The sequence below is a fragment of the Suncus etruscus genome, chromosome 7, assembly GCF_024139225.1.
Source record: "Suncus etruscus isolate mSunEtr1 chromosome 7, mSunEtr1.pri.cur, whole genome shotgun sequence".
Taxonomy (NCBI): domain Eukaryota; kingdom Metazoa; phylum Chordata; class Mammalia; order Eulipotyphla; family Soricidae; genus Suncus; species Suncus etruscus.
Genome location: NC_064854.1, coordinates 68,172,197 through 68,194,343, shown reverse-complemented (window position 1 = coordinate 68,194,343; position 22,147 = coordinate 68,172,197). Strand labels below are relative to the sequence as shown.

At 32.9% G+C, this 22,147-nt stretch overlaps 1 protein-coding gene across 35 annotated transcripts in view; it reads left to right on the top strand.

Moving 5' to 3' along the window:
- Positions 1-22,147, top strand: part of RIMS1 (regulating synaptic membrane exocytosis 1) — a 577,010-nt gene that overhangs the window by 439,308 nt on the left and 115,555 nt on the right. For 23 of the 35 annotated variants that reach the window (XM_049776802.1, XM_049776777.1, XM_049776775.1 and 20 more), the window contains 2 exons: positions 8,606-8,718; positions 14,351-14,517. The exons of the other annotated variants lie outside the window; for them this stretch is intronic. In XM_049776802.1, the coding sequence (XP_049632759.1) occupies positions 8,606-8,718; positions 14,351-14,517 (280 nt within the window). The remainder of the gene's footprint in view (positions 1-8,605; positions 8,719-14,350; positions 14,518-22,147) is intronic. 35 annotated transcript variants of the gene reach the window in all.

Sequence of the window (22,147 nt, the reverse complement as noted above, 5' to 3'; positions counted from 1 at the left end):
TTCATAGAGTTTATTAGTGTGCATTAAAAATAAATTTGGAGGGGCCAGAGAGAGCACAGTGGTAGGACGTTTGTTTGCCTTGCAAGCACGGCCAACCCAGGACAGACTGTGGTTAAATTCCCAGCATCTCATATGGTCCTTCGAGCCTCCCAAGAGTGATTTCTGAGTAACCCCTGTGCACTGTCAAGTATGACCCCCAAAATAAATAAATTAATTTGGAGTTATAGAGAGTAAAAGAAAAACAGTTCAAAGTTCTTATTTCTGACCCTATTTTCTCATTATACAAATTCAATATAGTTATTTATAATATTCATTAGTGCTTTAGTTTTTAAAAACCTTGGAGTACTTAACACATCAGCAAGTTTTTGCTATTCCCTCTTGGGTGATCTGTTATCTGACTCCTGTTATCTGCAGGGACAGTGAAGAGGGGAAATAGCAGATTTAAATTCATCCAAACTGTGTATGGCTACAAAATATTGACATATATTTCAATAATTTAAACAATTATGTACATTAAAATGACATCAAATTTCACCATTATACAACATTAAACCTTTCTGTTGTTATAATCATCATTATAAAAATGAAAAATTACAGATAAGAATGTAGTGATCATTGGTTATGATAAGCATGACACTTCTAGATCTGATTTTGTGATTCTCTTAAAGAAACATTACTTGGTCAGCATGTTCTTCATGAAGATTAAATTAAAAAAATGTCTCATAAAAATGACAAATCTCTAAACCTAACTTCATTAAAAAGATCCTTTGTACTATGAAAGGGCAAAGTAGTGCAAAAGAGGTAGAATAATTTATAAGGTGCTTGCATTACACAGCCTAATGAGGATTGATACCTTGCACCTCATCGGGACTCTACCCTGCAAGGAGTGATACCTGAGCGCAAGTCCAGGAATATTCCCTGTGCATTGCTGGGTTTGTTACAATAACAAACAAAGGCAAAGTAAAATGGCAAGAACCTATCTTATCTATCAAGTATCTGAAGCATTTTTATTATTGCCTTGGACTTTGTAGTGTTACATGAAAATGATGCCTGGAGTTGAAAATTTTTAGCTTTAGTTCTTCTATTGCATATTGCAAAGCATTTTGTTCTAGAAAAAGGCCCAGAATATGAACATTTGTTTATCATCAATACTTTAATTTTTCAGTATTTAGTTTTAGTCTCTATATGTGATAATTTAATAGACATTATATATCATATTTTTAATAAAAATTTCTCAAAATGTTTAAGGAAAACACCATCTTTTAATGGAAAAACTACTATGTTTAAAACTGTGTGAAATACCAGGGCTGGAGCAGTGGCATAGCAGGATGGACTGCAATTCAATCCCCAGCATCCCATATGGTCACCAAACCAGGAATGATTTCTGAGCACATAGCCAGGAGTAAACCCTGAACATCACTGGGTTCGCCCCCCCCCAAAAAAAAGTGAGATACAGGTGGTGAATCCTTCCCTTAATATCCATAATTTTGGTTAATTGTCAAATTTATATATTCTAAAACCTAGGTAATAAAGCAAAAAGTATAACCAATAGTTGTTTTTTATTTTTTTATTTATGCCAATAATCTATTGAAATAATTATAAGCATAAACCATGAGAGTCACAAACTATTCTAAGCAATCTCTTCACTTAAAATTTCTATTATATGTACATGTATTATATATGTTGTACATATAAATATAAAATCAGAAAGTTATTATGGAAGAACTGGTCTATAATATATGCCTAGCCATTACCATTTGGCAAAATTGTATCCAAGCATATAGAGTATTTCTCCATTTTAATTATTTGTATTCCTCTAAAATCTAAAAAGATTTAGTAGAGACTAGCCAGATTATTTTATTATTCAAGGCACAGTTTATAGCATTTCTGGGAACAATTCACTAATTTTTCATCTTTAATTCACTTAATCCATGTTTCATACTATATTGGTTTATCTTTGTATTTGAGTTCCTATGGTAAATTTTTTTAAAACAATTTCTTTTGAGCACTGGTTGTTTTGAATGCTGTCAATAAATGAGGCTTATAACTCACTTATTTTTTTCTGCCTGACAAATTTCAAATGTGTCTTTTATCATAACAATTTCTGAGACATGCTCTAAAACTAGATTTGCACTCCACTTATTATTTAACTCTCTTTGTATTAATAAACAAAGGGGAAACAGACATATTTTCTATTCATAAACTGTGGTAACATAATTACTAACTAGAAATGCTTACTTGCTCTGTCAGATGTTACTGCACATCGTCTTTAACAAATACTGTTATTAAAAGACAGTACTAAAATACTGCAACAAGAAAATGAAGTATTTACTGTTACAGATTTTGTTACTTCTATTTCTCCTCAAAAGTCACTATAAGTACTTAGAAATATTCAGACTATAAATATATGGTATGAAACATCAAATCTTGTTCATTTCTAGATGAACATAGTACAAAAATTCAAATATAGAAATAATTTATTTACATGTAATTGTAATTTCATGATTAGTTTAAATATACTTAGAAATTTTCATGCAGGTACATAACAGGTTTTTTATTTTTAAAAGAGAGTTTTAGTAAATACTTAGGCTTTTTCTTTAATTGAAGACTTTTTAAAATTACAAAAATGATATAGAGAAATATGTATAGATAAAATATTTGCAAATTTTTCCAACTTTATTAATTTATCAAAATTGTTCTAGGTTAAAATTTCATAGCAAAGCATGGTATATGAAAAGTAGCTCTTATTTTTACTTATTATTTAATTAGACATAATATATTAGACTTATTTTATTACCTTTGCTCTTTAGTTACTAAGAAATTTAGAAGAAAATATTTTATATCAGTATTTTAATTTATTTCTCTAAAATTTAGTTTTATTTCAAAGTTTTGATTGTACAGTTGGGTTTATTTTGGGCCTGTGTATACTTGTGTGAAAAAATTGCCAGTTTAAAAATAACAATGTGGGGCCAGCTGAGGTGGCGCTAGAGGTAAGGTGTCTGCCTTGCAAGCACTAGCCAAGGAAGGACCGAGGTTCGATCCCCTAGCGTCCCATATAGTCCCCCCAAGCCAGGGGCAATTTCTGAGCACTTAACCAGGAGTAACCCCTGAGCATCAAACGGGAGTGGCCCGAAAAACCAAAAAAATAAATAAAAATAAAAACAACAACAAAACAACGTGAGGGCTGGAGAGATAGCACAGTCGTAGGGCTTTGCTTGCATGCAGACGAATTGTGGTTGGAATCCCAGCATCCCATATGGTCCCACGAGCCTGCCAGGGGCAATTTCTGAGCATAGAGCCATGAGTGACTCCTGAGCACTGCCAGGTGTAACCCAAAAACCAAAATAAATAAATAAATAAATAAATAAATAAATAAATAAATAAATAAATAAAATTTAAAATAAAAATAATATGAATTAAAATTACAAAAATGATATTAAGAGAAATATGTATAGATACAATATTTGCAAATTTTTCCAACTTTATGAATTTATCAAAGATTGTCCTAAATAGATTGCATTCAAAGGAAGTTTTTAATTGATTATTATCTTTTTTTCTTAAGATACTATTCAGCTCAGTGATAATTCAAACCCACAAACCATAGTAATAAATTTCATATTTAATCACTGTATTTTTTATACTGTAAGACAATGCGCCTTACCCCCCAAAAGATGTGTATTATAGAGTAAATGCCGCCAGTACCTGAAGCCTGAGTGCAGGGGAGGAGAGCATCTAAAAACAATGTGCATCTTATGGTCAGGTGCATCTTATAGAGTGAAAAATACAGTAGATCTTTGATGCAAGGGACATAAATTGTTTGCATTACTTCACCATTTCATTCATAACTGAAGTCTATATTGAATACACATAGATAATATCATAGAATATAATGAATTATATAATTTCATTAAAAGACTAAAGGATATAATTTTGTTTTGTTTTGAGCCACACCTGACTGAGCTCAGAGGTTACACCTGGCTGTGTTCAGAAATCGCTCCTGGCAGGTTCAAGGGACATATGAGTTGCTGGGGATTTGATCCCAGGTCCTTCCCAGGTCTACTACATGCAAGGCAAATGCCCTATTGCTGTGCTATCACTCCGGCCCTGGAAATGATTTTTTTTTTTTTTTGGCTTTTGGGCCACACCTAGTGAAGCTCCAGGGTTACTCCTGGCTATCTACTCAGAAATCTCTCCTGGTTTGGGGGACCATATGGGATGCAGGGGGATTGAACGGTGGTCCATACTAGGTTAGTGTGTGCAAGGCAAGTGCCTACTACTTGTGCCACTGGAAATGAATTTTTAATAAAATTTGTCATGTAAAATGAGATAGGTTATGTAGCTGCAATGTCAGTTTGGGGAATTAAGTAAAAAAAACATGGATTTTGTTCAATTTTTAAAAAATGTTTTACTTAGACCATTATAATTTAACAAGTTATTCATCAGTGGGTTTTAGATGTACAATGTTTCAGGACCAATCCTATTACCAGTGTCAACCTTCCTCCACCAATGTTCCCATAGTTTATCCCATTCAACAACCTGGGGCGCACCCCATCCTGCCATCATAGAGGAGCCATTTTTAAATTTGGTTCTTAAAGTTTGTGTCTTATGATTTCACTATTGTTGACTTTGGCTTGGATATTTAGTTCTGTCCTTAACACCACCAATGCTCTCAAGATCCCTTAAAAATATTCAATTTTAGCAATGGCATTTTAATGGCTTTTAGTGTGCAATGTTGTGGATACTCAGAATATTCATAAAATATGAGGTTAATGTTAGATTCGGTGGGAGTTTCTAACTATTCCATTTTTGAATCTTTCTTTTGCATTACCATTGTTAATATAAAATCTAAGTGACCATTTCTCATTAATGATTCTTTTCAAAGTAATGAATTTGATTTCTCTCGATTACATGATTTTACCAATTGTAGCTTACTAAATAGGTCATATACCATAATTAAATTCACCTGTGATTTTTACTATTCTCTGTATAAGCCATATACATTAATAGAATCTACTTTTCTTATTCAGATTTGTGACAAACACTTCAAAATGTATCCTACTATTTAAATTGATTAATCAAGAGATAGTTCATTTTATTTCATAGAATACAGCTAAAAAATAAAATTCAAAATAACTTAATTCAGTGTAAAGTTTAATTTTCACATTCAAACTGAATGTTTTTCATTGTTATATAAGAAAAAGTCTTTTATGAATTATATGAATTTTTAGAATATAATTGCTTAAAATATTAGAAGCAGTATTTAAAATTATATTGTGTATAATTATATGATTTATATATTTGTATATTAAATTAAATATATTTGCGTTTTCCGACTGTTCTTGGAACTAGTAGTGGAGAGAGCAAAGAAGCTACATATTTGATGGTGAATCAAGAATATCTACTTGTGATTCTGTATAATATTAATTTGGAGCTTTTCTACCTTTGACAGATTAAATGATTTTAATTTTCATTTTGTGAGTAAAGGTAGTATTTTAATAGTTTTTGAAGATGAAAATGAAGTTATTTTAAGTTATTTGATAACCTGACATTGTCTTCTTATGCTTTAGTTTTGATTTTCCAGAATAAACATTGAAATATAGGCCTGTCATAAGCTCAGTAACTTAACCAGAGAGATGTGGTGTTGTTCTAGCATAGTTAATTTATCAAAACTTATTCAGAAAGTTTTAGACTAGTACCTATTATGAAATGATTTTTCAGTCCTCCTTAAGAAATGATGTGAAGGCTGGGCTGGAGAGATAGCACAACAGTAGGGTGTTTGCTTTGCATGCGGCTGACTCGGGAGGGATCCAGTTCAAGTCTGGGGACCCATATAATCCACAGCTACCAGGGGTGATTTCTGAGTGCAAAGCCAGGAGTAACACCCGAGCACCACTGGTGTGGCCCAACAACCAATCAATAAAGTTTAAAAAAAAAAAAGAATTGATGGTAAGGGCCAGAGTGTATCAGGTAGGGCTCTTGACTCATGTGGGAAACCCAAGGTCAGGCTCTGCCAGCTGATATGGTACCTCAAGCACTGCCAACAATTATCCCTAATATTATTCTATTGAACCAGGAGTAAGTTCTGAGCACTACTGGATGTGTCCCAAAAATTGAACCTCTCTCGAGAAAAATAATTATATGATATTAGGGACTGGGAAAATAGTAATAGAGAAAAGGCATCAACCTTGCCTATGCCTGATCCTTTTTGATCTCTGGCACCACATGGTTCCCTCGGCTTCAAATACTATATCTCTGGATAACTCAGGTACTGCTAGGGTAGCAGCACAGGGCCCAAGCAGCACCCAAGCTTCCTCAGCTCTATCATTGAACTATTCAGCATGATAAGCTGACAAACTCTGCAATTGGCCAGGACCACTTGGCAACCCTCCCTTTATCCTTCCCTACATGAAAAAAATATCATTATATAATACTCAAACTGATGGTTGAAAATATTTAGATTGATCTAGGTTGAAAGCTTTCGTTAAATAAAATTAAAATCACTTGTGATAGTAGTTAAAATTATTTGATTGTATTTATTATTAGAAATTTGTGCTTATTTGATTTAAGCTTTAATGGTACGGTACAACTGACAATAGTTTACCTGACTACTCAAACCACAAAACAAATTAACAATCATAGGATTCATTTACTATAGGCAGAAGGCAGAAAACAAATAATTGTACATTCTCAGATTGAATATAGCTTGATATAAATATAACATTTTTCAATAACTTTGTCCCATTTCCAAATATCTCAAGTAGCATTTGGTTTATATTACTGTTCACACATCAAATTATTTCTGAGCTTTTTCTCACAATTTTCTTAAGCAACCTTTTAATCATAGTGTCATCATTTACTGTCTCTGATGAGAACATTTTTAAACCACATACGTGTAATTACTTGCACATGACTGTGATTTTATAGATCACTGTCATCTAATTTATAGAATGTAAATTAGGATAAATCTCTAATAACTTGATTACAAAGCAAGATTGAAACTTTTAGTTTTTAATATAAATTTAAATTAATTATAGCTTAAAACTTCTTTAAATTTTCTTTTTTTTTTTTTTTTTTTTTTTGGTTTTTGGGCCACACCCGTTTGACGCTCAGGGGTTACTCCTGGCTATGTGCTCAGAAATCGCCCCTGGCTTGGGGGGACCATATGGGACGCCGGGGGATCGAACCGCGGTCCTTCCTTGGCTAGCGCTTGCAAGGCAGACACCTTACCTCCAGCGCCACCTACCCGGCCCCAAAACTTCTTTAAATTTTCAACCTATGTAGTCATATTTTGAAATATTGTTCTCTTCTTGGATACACATTAAGAGGTAGATATTTGCTTAGATTTTAACTGAATAATAGTGTTTTTTATCATTATAATAGGCCATATGTCAATCATTTCAGTGGAAATCTTTGTCAGAAAATATCTTTATACACTTTTTGTAGAAGATGAAATTGATAACAAATCAATAAAAATTCAGTATTTCCATTATCTAAATTATTAGAACCTTTTGACATTGTTCCTGATAATATGAAAAATGTTTTTATTCTTATGTATGTGTATATACACAGCTTAAAAATAAAGTAGTACTTGGTATAGAGATTGAATAACGTGGGAGGTTGGCAAAATAAGTTTACAAAAATAAACAAGTTACATTCAATGCAAATAGCAATTTTTGAATAACTAAACCTGCTCCAACTGTAATCTTGGTGCAAAATTATAAATCTGTCTAACTTACCATTTCTCATCTGATTAATCCAGAGATTAAAACAGGTTTAAAAAGAGTAAATTTTGTTACAACTAAAAGACAAATTTTATATCACATTTTTAAAATTGCGAATCTCAGATATTCAGGCAGATGTAGCATTCAGAAATTGAAAACTAACATTCTTTTAAGTTTCTTTTTTAAAAACTAACAAAATTCTGAGAAAACTGCTTATAGAATTTAATGATTCATTAAAAGTACTTTACTAAAAGAGATGGTTATCTATTAAAATAGTTTTATTGGGGGCTAGAGCAATAGAAAAGCGGGTAGGAAGTTTGCCTCGTATGCAGCTGACTGGGCATTCCATGTGGTTTCCCAGCCTGCCAGAAGTGATTTCTGAGTGCAGATTCAGGAGTAACCTCTGAGCACTGCTGGGTTTTGGCTCCAAAACAAGCAAACAAACAAACAGGTTTTAGGTGGCTAGGATTAGTAGCTCTGGATTTCAGTGTATCCATGCATGTAAGCATGTGCATATATGTGTGGTATTTAGGATGCATATTTGTTTATATATGTACATGCAATACTCAGTTGACTAGTAAACATTTTCACAATTGAATTTGATTTCATATAATAACACATAAATCATATTTAAAATACCTTACGTCAGATGAACGAGGGTACTTATTCTGCATTACTAACATTTGTGCTCTTCATTCTGTGTGATTTAAACCATGTTCATCTTTAGATTAACAGTTACTAGCATTGTATTTTATGCATTCTGTTTGATTTTTAATCGTGCTGTTTTTAGATCTCATTCAATTTAAATTAACTGAAATTTTAAACCATTCAGTTCCCACAAGGTACTTCATATTTTAATAGATTTTCATTATGTGTTTTTGCAGCAAGCTTAGTAGTGGAGGAGAGAACAAGACAGATGAAAATGAAAGTGCATCGATTTAAGCAGTCAACAGGGTCTGGTTCTAGTCAAGAACTTGATCGCGAGCAATATTCCAAGGTAAAACTAGTAATATACAACTGGTTACTACCCTAATAAATAGACAGTATGTGACCAGGTAGGACTGACAAAAAAAGTTATAATAGAGAAGTTATCATTCAAATCATAATTTTGCATCATTTCTTCAGAAACTTAAAAGACTCACATCTTGTGTTTTAAAAGATACTTTATTAAAAATGTATTCACTAACTTGGATGCTATTTTTTCTAAAAAAATTAAATACTTGCTATTAAATGCACTTAATGATTCTCAAATCTACATTAATAAAATATGTGAATAATTTTAATGATTGGGTAACTTTTAATATAAACATTAAAAACCTAAGACAGACATCATTTTAAATTGCTTTATGCAGACATTGACTATTGAGATTTATTGGTGAATGAGAGTAATAGGCTTATTTTTGCTGTGTCTTCAATAAGAATAAAAACTACTAGAAGACTTTGAAAATAAAATCAATATAATTTTAGATGCTTATAAATATTTAACATTTATTTCAATATTATTTTGATAATCACACTAAGAATTTTATGTTAAAAAGATAGTATCAATTAATTTTAATTGAAATATGCATTTGAACCAGAGCAATAGCTCAACAGTAGGGCTCTTGCCTGATTCAATCCCCGGCATCTCATATGGTCCCCCAAGCCTGCCAGGAGTGATTTTTTAGTGGAGAGCCAGATGTGGCCAAAAACACCAAAAAATAGGCATGGAATTTAATGTTTCAGAGGTCATTTTAAATATATATTCTAATAAATAGTACTTAAAGAACTTTTATCAGAATGCTACAAAAATAACAGCAGCCATTAAAGAATTGTTTTTAGTTGGTGTCAAGAACAGTTTCTGGAAGTAATGGCCTTCTAGTAATTAAAATATAAATAAATTACAGTGAATTTTGTTAGCTTGAAATATAGACCTAGAAGAAGAGCCTATTGTCTTTGATTTTTGTTGGGGTTAACCTGGCAAGGCTTTTTAAGTGCCTCTGACTGTGCTCAGAGGTCACTCCAGCAGTATTAATGGAACCACACCTAAGAATAAAACCCAATCCTATTGTATGCAAAGAATTCACACAGTTTATAATGCTGTCTCTTTGACCATACATGCTTATTTTTAAATAAAGGGGTATGATTGTTATATAGTCACATATTTTAATATCTTTATTTAAGCACCACGATAACAAACATGTTTGTAGTTGGGTTTTAGTTATAAAAAAGAACACCCACCCATATTGAGAGAATACAAAAATTAGATGTAGTTGCAGAATAGTTTTGTCACAAGACTACACAGACATGTATGTCTAAGCTTACAGAAGGTGAAAACTGTTTCTCAGGTCACCATGATCCCCAGCTTCTAATAAGCCCAAAATAAATTTTTAGAAATAAAATCAGCAAGACCAAAAAATTCTGTAGTCTACAATTCAAATGAGGCTCTTTAATCAGCATATTTGTCTTTATGGATAGTATCATCATCATATTTATATTTATTCATTTATTACATATGAAATACAAATGAGAAAGCATAATAGTTTCTTTTTTCAATATATAAAGGATGAGGTTATTTGGAAAAATTCTTTAAACTGGAAATATTTTATCAAGGCAAAAAATGCTTTATTGATTTCTTAGATTTATGTCAAAGGAGGAATTCGAATAGAACATCACATTTCAGTAGAACCAGTGCAGTAAACAAGAAAGAGTTAAATAAGATATCTGGATGAAACATTGACTTTATGGATTCTTGTGCAAAATGAGTTGCTGTAGGTACAAAGGGAAAAGACATAGAGTGAAGAAAAAATGGTTGCCCTAGAGGCAGATAGGGGCAGGGAGGACTTGAGAAAAACTGGGGCCTATTCTGGTAGGAATTGTGCAATGGTAAAATGTATTGGACACTGTATGACTGAAACTCAATCTTCAATCTTGAACAACTTTGTATCTGTTTAAAAAATTCAACTATATAATTAACAACTTTGTAACCACGGTGTTTAATTAAAGTAAAATCTTAAATATCCTTATTATTTACCAATAATAAATGTATATTTATCTTAAAGTAATCCAAAGGGATTCATAAAAATCTTATCATAAAAATCTTAAGTAATTTGTTCTTCCACTTCTGATTCACTAAAATAACAAAAAACTGAGAGGTTCATAGAAAAGAAAGTGGTTTTTCAGTTTGTAAAGGTTTTCTGTGGAACCATTGATCCTTGAACTCATGTTTAGAATTTAATGATGACTTAAATCACTGAATTGTATATAATACTAACTTTGATTCTGTTTGATTCAGAAGACCTATTGACTTTCAATTTTCATACAATTGAATAATCACAATCTTTCACTTTGCATAGGTACCATCTCTTTTTATTTAAATAATTAACAAAAGCTATTTCAAATATATTATTATGATCTTATATCATAAGTTTTTACTTTATTACTCAAAATAGACATTAAAATATTAATTAAAATATAAAATATAAATTTATTTAGAATATAGATAGAAAATATTTACTATAAAATAATAATTTTGTTTTTTATTGTATATAAAGTAAAGGATACATCCTCACCACAATTCTGATGTTCATATGATCTTGAAGAATTTTCGCTAGTCATTTTGATTAGCTTAAAGCTTTTTTGGGGGGAGGGGCCACACCTTGTGGCACTCAGGGCTTACACCTGACTATAAACTCAGAAATTACTCCTGGCTCAGGGGACCATATGGGGCACTAGAGATCGAACCCAGGTACATCCTTGTTCAGCCACTTGCAAGGCAAATGCCTACAGCTGTGCCCCTAGCTCAAAGCTTTCTAATGGATTGGAAAGTTTTTCTTATTATTTGCCCTTTGCCCTCCAATCTTTTATAATTTTTGCTATAACTTTATATTATTGGTAAACAGTAAATTATTAATATATATTCAATTGTTAACTTTTTTCTTTTGATCAACTTTTTGTATTGTCATACATTTGGCACCTTGGATAAAACAATACATCTTAGGTAAAAGTCTGCAAATTTATACATTGGTTAGTGATTCTCTAATCAAATAAAACTAGATTTTGGTTGGGACAAGAATTAACAAATGTGGTACAATTATTAAAATTTTCTAACCTGGTATTCATATAGTGAATGACACCAGTATATATACTAAGTAAGGAATAAGCACTAACCTTGTTTTTAATGAAACACAACAAACTTGGTATATTTGAAATATGCTACAATGCTATTTTTTCATGAATGTTTTAGACTGACATGACATGGTGATAAACAGTAGATTTGTAGATTGAGGCTGAATTTTCTTTTAAGACATTCGCCATTTAAAAAGAATTATCATTCTGGGGCCAGAGCGATATCACAGCGGTAAGAATTTGCTTGCATGCAGCTAACCCAAGTTTGTTCCTGGCATCCTTTATGGTACCCTGATACTGCCAGGAGCAATTTCTGAGTGCAGAGCAAGAGGTAACCCCTAAGCTCTGCCAGGTGTGGCCCAAAAACCAATAAATAAATAAATAAACAAACAAACAAATAAAAATTATAGCTCCTGAAAAATCTAGAGAGGTAGGTAGTATAGGTGATGAGGTATTTGCATTGCACATGGCTGGTGCACAAGTGGTAACCACCAGGAGTAATTTTGAGTTTAAAGCCAGTAGTTATCTCTGAGAATCAGTGGGTATGGTACCACCCCCCCAAAAAAAATCCAACAGACTTGATATGTAATCTATAATCCAGGAAGAGCAGCCAGAATTAATGAATTGATGTGGTAGATTATGTAGGTAAACTGCTATTTTATTGTCATTTGCTTTTAAAAATAACTGGTCTAGAATTAATTAGGACCTCCATTCATTACATTAATTTATATATGCTCCCTGATCACTCTAAATTCCTTTAAAAATATTTTTAATTTCAGGGGCCAGAGAGAAATAGCACAGCAGTAGGGCATTTGCCTTGCATGCAGTCAATCCAGGACAAACAGTGGTTTGAATACCGGCATCCCATATGGTCCCCCATACCTGCCAGGGGCAACTCCTGAGAGAAAAGCCAGGATTGACCCCTGAGTGCCACTGGGTGTGACCCAAAAACCAAAAAATAAATATATACATATACTCTTTTAATTTTAGAAGTGTTCTATGAATTTGGAATTGTTTTCATGATTGTTAAGTTCTTTGTTCAATATGTGCATTCGAGAGGTGATGAATTAAAATTAACTCTTAAATACTGTAAGCTTAAACTACCTTCAGTGATAGATTATTTAATATACAATCTATTTTTTAGAATTTTTATGAGATAAAATAATGTTTTATGGTTACTATTTGTACATATAAAAACCTGCTTTTTAATCAGTGTATCAGTAAGTTTTAACACAAGATTTATTTGTTTATTCAGTATTTTAAAATAATGTTTTGATTAACTTAAATTTTTCAAAACATTTGACATGGATTATCAGAGGCTAGATACTATTTACCTTAGGTTTGACAGGCATTTATTATTTTCACACCTTAACACAACTAAATCTAATTGCTTGATAAGAAACTTAAATACCCAATGTGTAGTCATTTATTCCATTTACTCAATTGCTTTCATGTTGGAAATTATTTTATCTCCCAGTACCTAAGAGAAACATATATATTTTATTTATAAGTGTATAAGTTTACATGTGTAGTTAAATCATATGTAAAATAAATAATAAATAATATATATAAAGATATTCAGTAAGCTGTCAGTAGCAATGAGTGGAGTAGATTTTAGGTATTATTACCAAAGGCATATTTAAAGATGCTTTTAAATATAAAAACCCGTGTGTATTAAAATGAAAATATTATTTTTAAAATTGTATATTGAATTGATAGTTTACATCTAAAAATTCTAATAAAACATAATAGAAAAGACCTAGAGTTACTAATAGTCTTTGCCTTCATTGTTTTACTCATTTTTGGCACAGCTATACAGCTTTAACATCAACTTATTTATGAGCTATAATCATAAATTTTAAGACTGTGACATCTTAGAATAGAGAATGTGTCAACATAAATAGAATGGTTTTAAAGCAAATTAGTAAGTACATACAGGTAGAAGTAACCTATAGAGTGGGCATAATAGAATAAGAATAAAGTAGGCCATATGAAAACCAAAGTAAGATCGGAGGGACCGGAGCAGTGGCACAAGCGATAGGTGTTTGCCTTGCATGCACTAAACTAGGATGGAACTGCAGTTCGATCCCGGGCATCCCATATAGTTCCCCAAGCCAGGAACGATTTCTGAGTGGATAAGCAGAAGTAATCCCTGAGTGTCACAGGGTGTTGCCCAAAAAGCCAAAAAGCCAAAAAGCCAAAAAAAAAAAAAAAAAAGTAAGAAAGGAAAAACTGATATACTAGAAAAAATCTAGAGTAGAATTATGTGAAAGAATTGAATTTTCTACTCATATTTAATGTTTGATTAAAGTTTATACTTATAAATTAGTAACTGTCATTCAAAAATATGGTTTTTATATCAGAAGCTATTTATTTTAGGTCAGATTGTTTTAAATCCCACACATATTTATCACAGTTACACTTCTTTTTTTGTTGTGGGCGTGGTCGTTAGCCTCACCATGCCTGTGTCTTTTCTGAAAACTGATAACGAAGCTTACGCTCCTGTTATTTTTGACCTGTAGTATAATAGCCACAAAGATCAGTATAGAAGCTGCGATAACGTCTCTGCCAGATCATCAGATAGTGACCTGAGTGATGTGTCCGCCATTTCCCGAACCAGCAGTGCCTCACGTCTCAGCAGCACAAGCTTTATGTCAGAGCAATCTGAGCGCCCCAGGGGTAGAATCAGGTGAGTTGTCAATACTATTTATACTAGCCAAATTTATATTGGTGATATCAATATACCTCAATATGCCTTCTGAATATCTTTGCCAAGGTATGACTTAGGTCAAGGATTAAAAAAATACATTTAAAATCCTTGTGACTGGATGGCCTTACTAACTGACTAAAATGTGAGATGTACTTTACTACTTAGTATCAGATAATGAGTTCAATCTGTAGACAGAGTTTTATAAATTGGTTGGTCACGTTTACTAAAATATCCTTTTAAGGTGATAAAATCTTGAGCACATCCTTTAGTTCAGAGTCAAACTTTCTCAAAGGGTCAAATAGTAAATATGTTAGGCCTTATTTATATAGATCATTCTCTGTTCCAACTCCTTTCCAATTGATTTGTGGTATAAATGTATCCAAGCAAATGAACAGGACATCATTCCATTCAATTTTTGCTCACCAGAACAGGAAACAAGCATTTCCTTGTTATAGCAAAAATAAACCTAGTTTACTTCAAGTTTATTTGTTATAAATAAATGTGTGTATATTTCAATCACAAATGACAGACACTCTTACATTCTTATAGGAAAAAAATATTCAGTTATAAGGGATCAAACCTCTGAAATTCAAGAGCAAGTAAAATAGTCTCCAGTGGGTTAATCATTATATTTAACTAGTTTCCAGAAAGAAGTGTCATTGAAGAAAAAATGGGATTGACAAGAGGACCAATAAATATAAATGAACAAAATGTATTCCTTTCTAATGCCATAGAATTATAAAACACTGAATGGTATATAACAAATTAGGCATTAGACTAGTACTTTTTGGAGGAATTTTTTGCACTTAGCTCATCTGTAGAATAAAGGAAAGGTGAATTATCTTTCTTTTAACTAGCAGTACCATGTTCATATAATCTAAGTGAGTGATTTCTACTGATAACCTATAATAATTTATGAAACATCTCTTTCTGATATTCTCAGCATCTATTTGAAGCAGAACATTATGTCATATATAATATAATGACAATAATAAAAGTTAATGCACATAATCATAATCTCCTATAGACTACAAAATAAGGAAATCTTAATAAAATACTGTTTTTGAAATGTGTTCTATTTATCAAAGAACATTAATAAATCTTATAACCCTTTCATTTTAGTGAATAAAATTACTTACTAATTAGAAGTTATAAAACATAAAGTAATTGATATTTACATTGTAACCAAATGCTTGAGTATTTAACTATAAGTAGGAAACTGATTAATCAAAAAATACTAACAACAAATTTAATAATAGCTTAATTATTATCTACTAAAATATTATCTTTGAAAAATACTTATATTTTGAAAAAAAAAATTAGATCACTGAACAAGGACTGTGGTTTTATACAAAGCAGTTTGACAGAAGACACATGGCACTATTTTATTGTATCCAATGAGAAAATATTCAGTTTAATACATCTCTACATATCTATGCTTATGACCACCCCCAAAATAAAAGAAAAGATGGGATGTCTTTGCTTTATTGATTCTTATAACTTGTTTTATAGTGAAAGTGTTAGGGAGAGAACTAATAGAATTAAGTAGAATATAAATAAATGCCTTAATGATATCATTTAATAGACATTTCTCTGTTTTCTGATTCTCACTACCTTCTTTGTAGGCTTTATAATATATATGAGCTGAGAGTTTTTATAGTTATTTAAATTTGAGCACCAAATCATGGCTATACAATTTTCTCTTAAGATCATATAGTCTTTTCTATTGTATTTCTATACATTAGGTAAGTGTTCCTCATATGTGACACACATATAATTTCTTAGAATACTTGAGAAAAATGGGTAGTAAAAATTAAGATAATTGAAATGGCAGCTTTTCTGTCAGTCAATCTCATTTTCATCTCATATACTTTTCACCGTACATGTTCAAAGGCAATACACTTTTACAAGTACATTTTATATTATAGCCATTATAAACCTTGTACTTTTAAAAAAAATTACATAAGAATACAAATTTTGTACCTCCTGAATTTGCTGTCTAGCCAATTCCCTATCCAACTAAAACTCTTACTACTTTTTACTCACTTTTACTTTTTGTGTCTGTATTTTCTTACTTGTAAACATACTGATATGTTTTACAAATCTATTAATCAAGTACAGTTTTAAAAGATTAAAAGTCATTTATTATATTTGTATATTGCATGAAACTTGAATTTCCTATTAAATATTGACTTTATTATTTTTAGGACCATATTAAAGTAATATCTAGGAGTCAGAGAAATATTTCAATGTGCAGGCCATTTCACTTGAATTAGTGGACCCCTTTTCAACCTCTGGAATCCTGTAGAATCCCTGTGCCCTTCCGGGAGTGATCTTTGAGGAAAGAGCCAGGAGCAATATCATAGGTAGCCTCAAACAAATAAATAAATAAATAAATAAACAAGCAAGATTTAGGTCATATATTCAGATGTATTATATAATTATTTTGTTTTTTAAATTTTGGTTTGTCTTTAGGTCACAGATATCTGTGTTCAGTGTTTACTCCTGGCTATGCAAATGATAAGTAAATGGTAACTATCAGGGTATTATTTTCAGTGCAAGGCACATCAACTACAAGAGTCAACTTGCTCTACTATCTCTCCAGCACTATGTACATGTTTAAGTTAAGGGCTGGAGAGATAATACAGAAGTTTAGAAGACTGCCTTACAAGCAGCTAATGCCATTCTATCCCATACACCTGGAAAGGTTCCCTTGATCTCTTCCAGGACTAATCTCCAAACATAGAATTAAAATGTAGCCCCTGAGAACTATGGGGTGTCAGCCAACACCCTCCCTGGAAAAGACTTTATGCTAGTGTAATGTTTGAGAAGACATTATTCAGTAAATGCAGAATTATTATCCTAAAAGCCAGTCAGGTTCTCATTATTCTTATTAGGAACTATGGAAAAAAACTATATGAAATTACATTGTTGGTCATTTACAAACTATAGTATCAGGCTTATAAAATTTACTATATATGGCTCTGATTTCCCTTATCCAAGTTAAGTATATACCAAAGAATTGTCAAGACAAGCTTTTTGGGAAAGAGCAGTGACTACACAGCTGCTATATAATATTTTGACCAATGTTTTCCAACTATGTATTCTGCCTTTTTTCTGCTCTTGATTCACAGGATAATTATAGTTTATAAGTTTTGAAAAGATCTCTCATGGAATAACTATTCATCTTTGTTTATTAAGTAGCATCTATTTATTCCAATAAGTAGATATCTATTAATAATTTTGCAGAGTTCTTGAGTAGAGTATGGAAATACATGTTTTATATAATCAGTATCCTTTCTTAAAAGCTATGAAGATGTAAAAACCAGCATGAATGAAATCAACACGTTGTAAATATGTAAATGTATGAGAATATAGTTTCATACTCAGTCTTAAAAAATATTTTCAGTAAGAACTAAGGATTCTTTTCTTTTCTTTTTTTGGGGGGAGAAGCACACCGGTTTGATGCTCAGGAGTTACTCCTGGCTAAGCACTCAGACATTGCCACTGGCTTGGGGGGACCATAAGGAACACCAGGGGATCGAACTGCTGTCCTTCCTTGGCTAGCGCTTGTAAGGCAGACACGTTACCTCTAGCGCCACCTCTCTGGCCCCAGAAATAAGGATTCTTAAGTTTATTTTATAATTTTGTGGACAATAATTTCACACAAAAAGTGCTTTGTCCTCTAAAGGATGCCCTTAGCAGTATTAAGTTATAGTCATTTTAAAAGGAACAAAAAGAGGGCTGGAGCAGTGGCACAAGCAGTAGGGCATTTGCCTTACACACGCTAACCTAGAACTGACTGCAGTTTGATTCCCCGGCATCCCATATGGCCCCCCAAGCAAGAAGCGATTTCTGACAGCAAAGCCAGGATTAACCCCTGAGTGCCACTGGGTGTGACCTAAAAACCAAAAAAATAAAGTAAAATAAGGAACAAAAAACAGACTTTCTGTCAGATGTATTCTAAGTCTCACAGGTAGATTTGGCCTCAAAAACCAATTTTATTTTACAGTCTGGATTATATTAATATATAAAATAACAGTAAATTTATTTGCTACATCAGTAGCTCTACTCAAAAAATTTGTATATGCTTATTTTATATGCTTACAAATTTTAGCCATCTGCATTAAATGTATAATACTATTAAATGAAAAAATTTAGTTATTAATTTTTCATGCTGCCTGTAGTACTAAGAGAAAAACAAATTAAAGTCAACTATATTAAAACAAAAATACAAGAGAAATAACAAGAATAACAGAATAATAAGAATAAGAATAATAAGAATAATGATCTCAAACATAGTAAATAACACAGTTTAAATATATTGTAGTGCTCTTCTAGCATCTTATTTCTTAATATCATAGTTTAAATAATAGTCCAGTCATTGTGACTGATATTTATCATGAATAGATATAAAGCTAGACATGTAAAGAGATGGAAAGAATGTGCCATGCATTCATCCTTTTTAAAAATTATTCCTTTAAGGAGCCTGCAAAATAAAGCGAAGCTTGCTTTGCATGCAGACAATTCTGGTTTTTTAAATGAACCATATGATTTTTCCCACCCAAGCACCATCAGGAGTGATCCCTAAATGCAGAGCCAGACTAAGCCCTGAGCACCGCCACAGGTACAGCTCAAAATTTCCTACCAAAAAGAATTCTGTCTTTATGGGTTAACTTACTAAACCATATTAATATGTCATACATCTCTCTCTCTCTCTCTCTCTCTCTCTCTCTATATATATATATATATATATATATGTATATATCTTTGTGACATACATATGAACCAACCATGCCATACTTATACAATTAAATGAGTTCATACAATAAAATAACAATTCTTGCCTTAAAATATAAATAACAGGTTTGTTCACTCTGAGGACTTCAGAGGAAACTTCTAAAACTGTCTGCCTGTGCTTCTGAATCCCCGAAGTTTTCCTCAAAGGACTAGGGAGCGCACCCCCAAAAAACTGCATTTTGAAGCTGTTGAGTAAGTACATTCTGGCTACGGGGGTCGCTGTCCAATAAGCTGAGGTCTGTGGCCTGTGGGGGCTCTGCCCTGCTGTGCTTTGTTCACTCTGAGGACTGTCAACTGGAGGCAGCAGAAGAGTGGCTTTGCTTCGCCCTGCACTCTTTCTAACCAGTGAACCCCACCATAACACGCAGGAAAAAGTCACACTACAAGCGAGACAATGGGGAAACCTCCCACGCAAACACTATCAACAGAGAATGAAGACAAAAGCTCAGATGACCTAATAAATTCCAACCACCTGATTAACATTTCAGATAAGGAGTTTAGAATAGAAATATGGAATATGTTTGTAGAACTCAAAGAAAGCATAGATCAATCTGAAGAGAACACAGAAAGACAGAAATCAGAAAACTCCAAACTGAAATAACAGATCTGAAAAACACGGTTTCTCAACTGAAAACATCAATGGATAGCCTCACCAACAGGGTATCAGCAGCTGAGGAGAGATTGGGAGTACTGGATGATGTGATGCAGAAAAAATCAATAGAACAGAAGAAATTGGAAAAGAACCTTAAGACAAACAAACAGGCAATGGAAAAAGTACTCAAGGCATGCAAACAGATGAAAATAGAACTCAACAGAAACAACATAAGAATCATTGGAGTCCCAGAAACCCAGGAAGGAGATTTCCAGGAAGAATCAACCATCAAAGACATCATCAAAGAGATACTCCCAGAGTTAAAGACTACATGCAGTCAAGTCCTGCATGCCCGAAGAGTACCAGCTAAAAGAGGCCCAAAGAAAAACACCCCAAGGCATATCCTCCTTACAATGACAAATCCCATAGATAGAGATAGAATACTGAAAGCAGCAAGATCAAAAAGGGAAATTACATTCAAAGGAGGATCCCTAAGACTTACAGCAGACATGTCACAAGAAAATCTCAAGGCCAGAAGACAGTGGTGGGATATTGTGACAAGACTGAATGAAATGAATGCCTCACCGAGAATACTGCACCCAGCCTGACTCACGTTCAGGTTTGGAGGAAGAATACACAGCTTCATGGATAAACAACAGCTCAGAAACTTCACAGACGATAAACCAGCCTTAAAAGAAAAACTGACAGGTCTACTCTAAGACAAGAGAAACCAACAAACACAGCAAACTTATCTACAAAGATGACATTAAATCCTATGACAATCATCTTTCTCAATGTCAATGGACTAAATTCACCAATTAAAAGACACAGAGTTGCAAAATGGGTCAAAAAGATGAATCCAACCTTCTGCTGCCTACAATAAACACATCTGAATAGTCAGAAAAAACATAGGCTCAAAATCAAAGGCTGGAGGAAAATCATCCAAGCAAACAACACCCTCAAAAAAGCTGGGGTGGCCATATTAATATCTGATGACACCAAATTTATTCTCAGAAAAGTAGTAAGGGACAAAGATGGACACTATGTACTAATCAAGGGATATGTGAAAAAGGAAGAAATCAGACTATTAAACATATATGCATCCAATAAGAGACCAGCAAATTATCTAATACAATTACTGGCAAATATGAAAGAAGAAATCAATAATAACACAATCATTGTGGGAGACTTCAACATGGCCCTATCAACACTTGATAGGTCAACCAGACTGAAACCCAACAAAAACATACTAGCCCTGAAAAGAGTTATGGAAGAAAGAGGACTAGTAGATATATACAGGACACTTCATCCCAAAAAACCTGGATACAAATTTTCTCCAATGTACATGGGTCATTCTCCAGGATAGACTACATGCTGACACATAAAACATACCTCCATAAAATCAAGAGGATAGAAATCTTGCAGGCTACCTTTGCTGACCACAAGGCTCTGAAATTAGATGTGAACTACAAAGCCACACAGAAGAAAATCTTTAACAATTGGAAACTAAAAACCCTGCTACTGAACAACCAGTGGGTCCAAGATGAAATCAAAAAGAAATCAAAACTTTCCTGGAAACAAATGATAATGAAGACACAAACTGCCAGAATCTATGAGACACAGCAAAAGCGGTCCTGAGAGGAAAATGTATAGCTCTACAAGCATACATCAGGAAAAAGAAGGATCATACCTGAAAAAATGACGCAGCTCAAAAATTTAGAAAATGACCAACAAAAGGAACCCAAAATAGGGAGACAGAAGGAAATAACAAAGCTGAAAGCAGAACTTAATGAAGTGGAAAACCAAAAAAAAAAAAAAAATCTGAAAGATCAACGAAATCAAGTAGCTGGTTCTTTGAAAAAAATAAACAAGATTGATAGACCATTGGCAAAACTCACAAGGAAAGAGAGAGAGAGAGAAGTCTGATAACCTGTATTAGAAGTGAAATGCAACTTTCGTGGGAGACCCCCGGCGCTACAGGTTAGGTGTCTGCCTTGCAAGCAGATGGACCGCGGTTCGATCCCCCGGTGTCCCATATGGCCACACCCGTTTGAAGCTCAGGGGTTACTCCTGGCTATGGGCTCAGAGATCACCCCTGGCTTGGGGGGACCATATGGAATGCCAGGATTTGAACCAATGACCTTCTGCATGAAAGGCAAATGCCTTACCTCCAGGCTATCTCTCCAGCCCCTTAAGGTTTTTCTTTGGAGGTTGTTT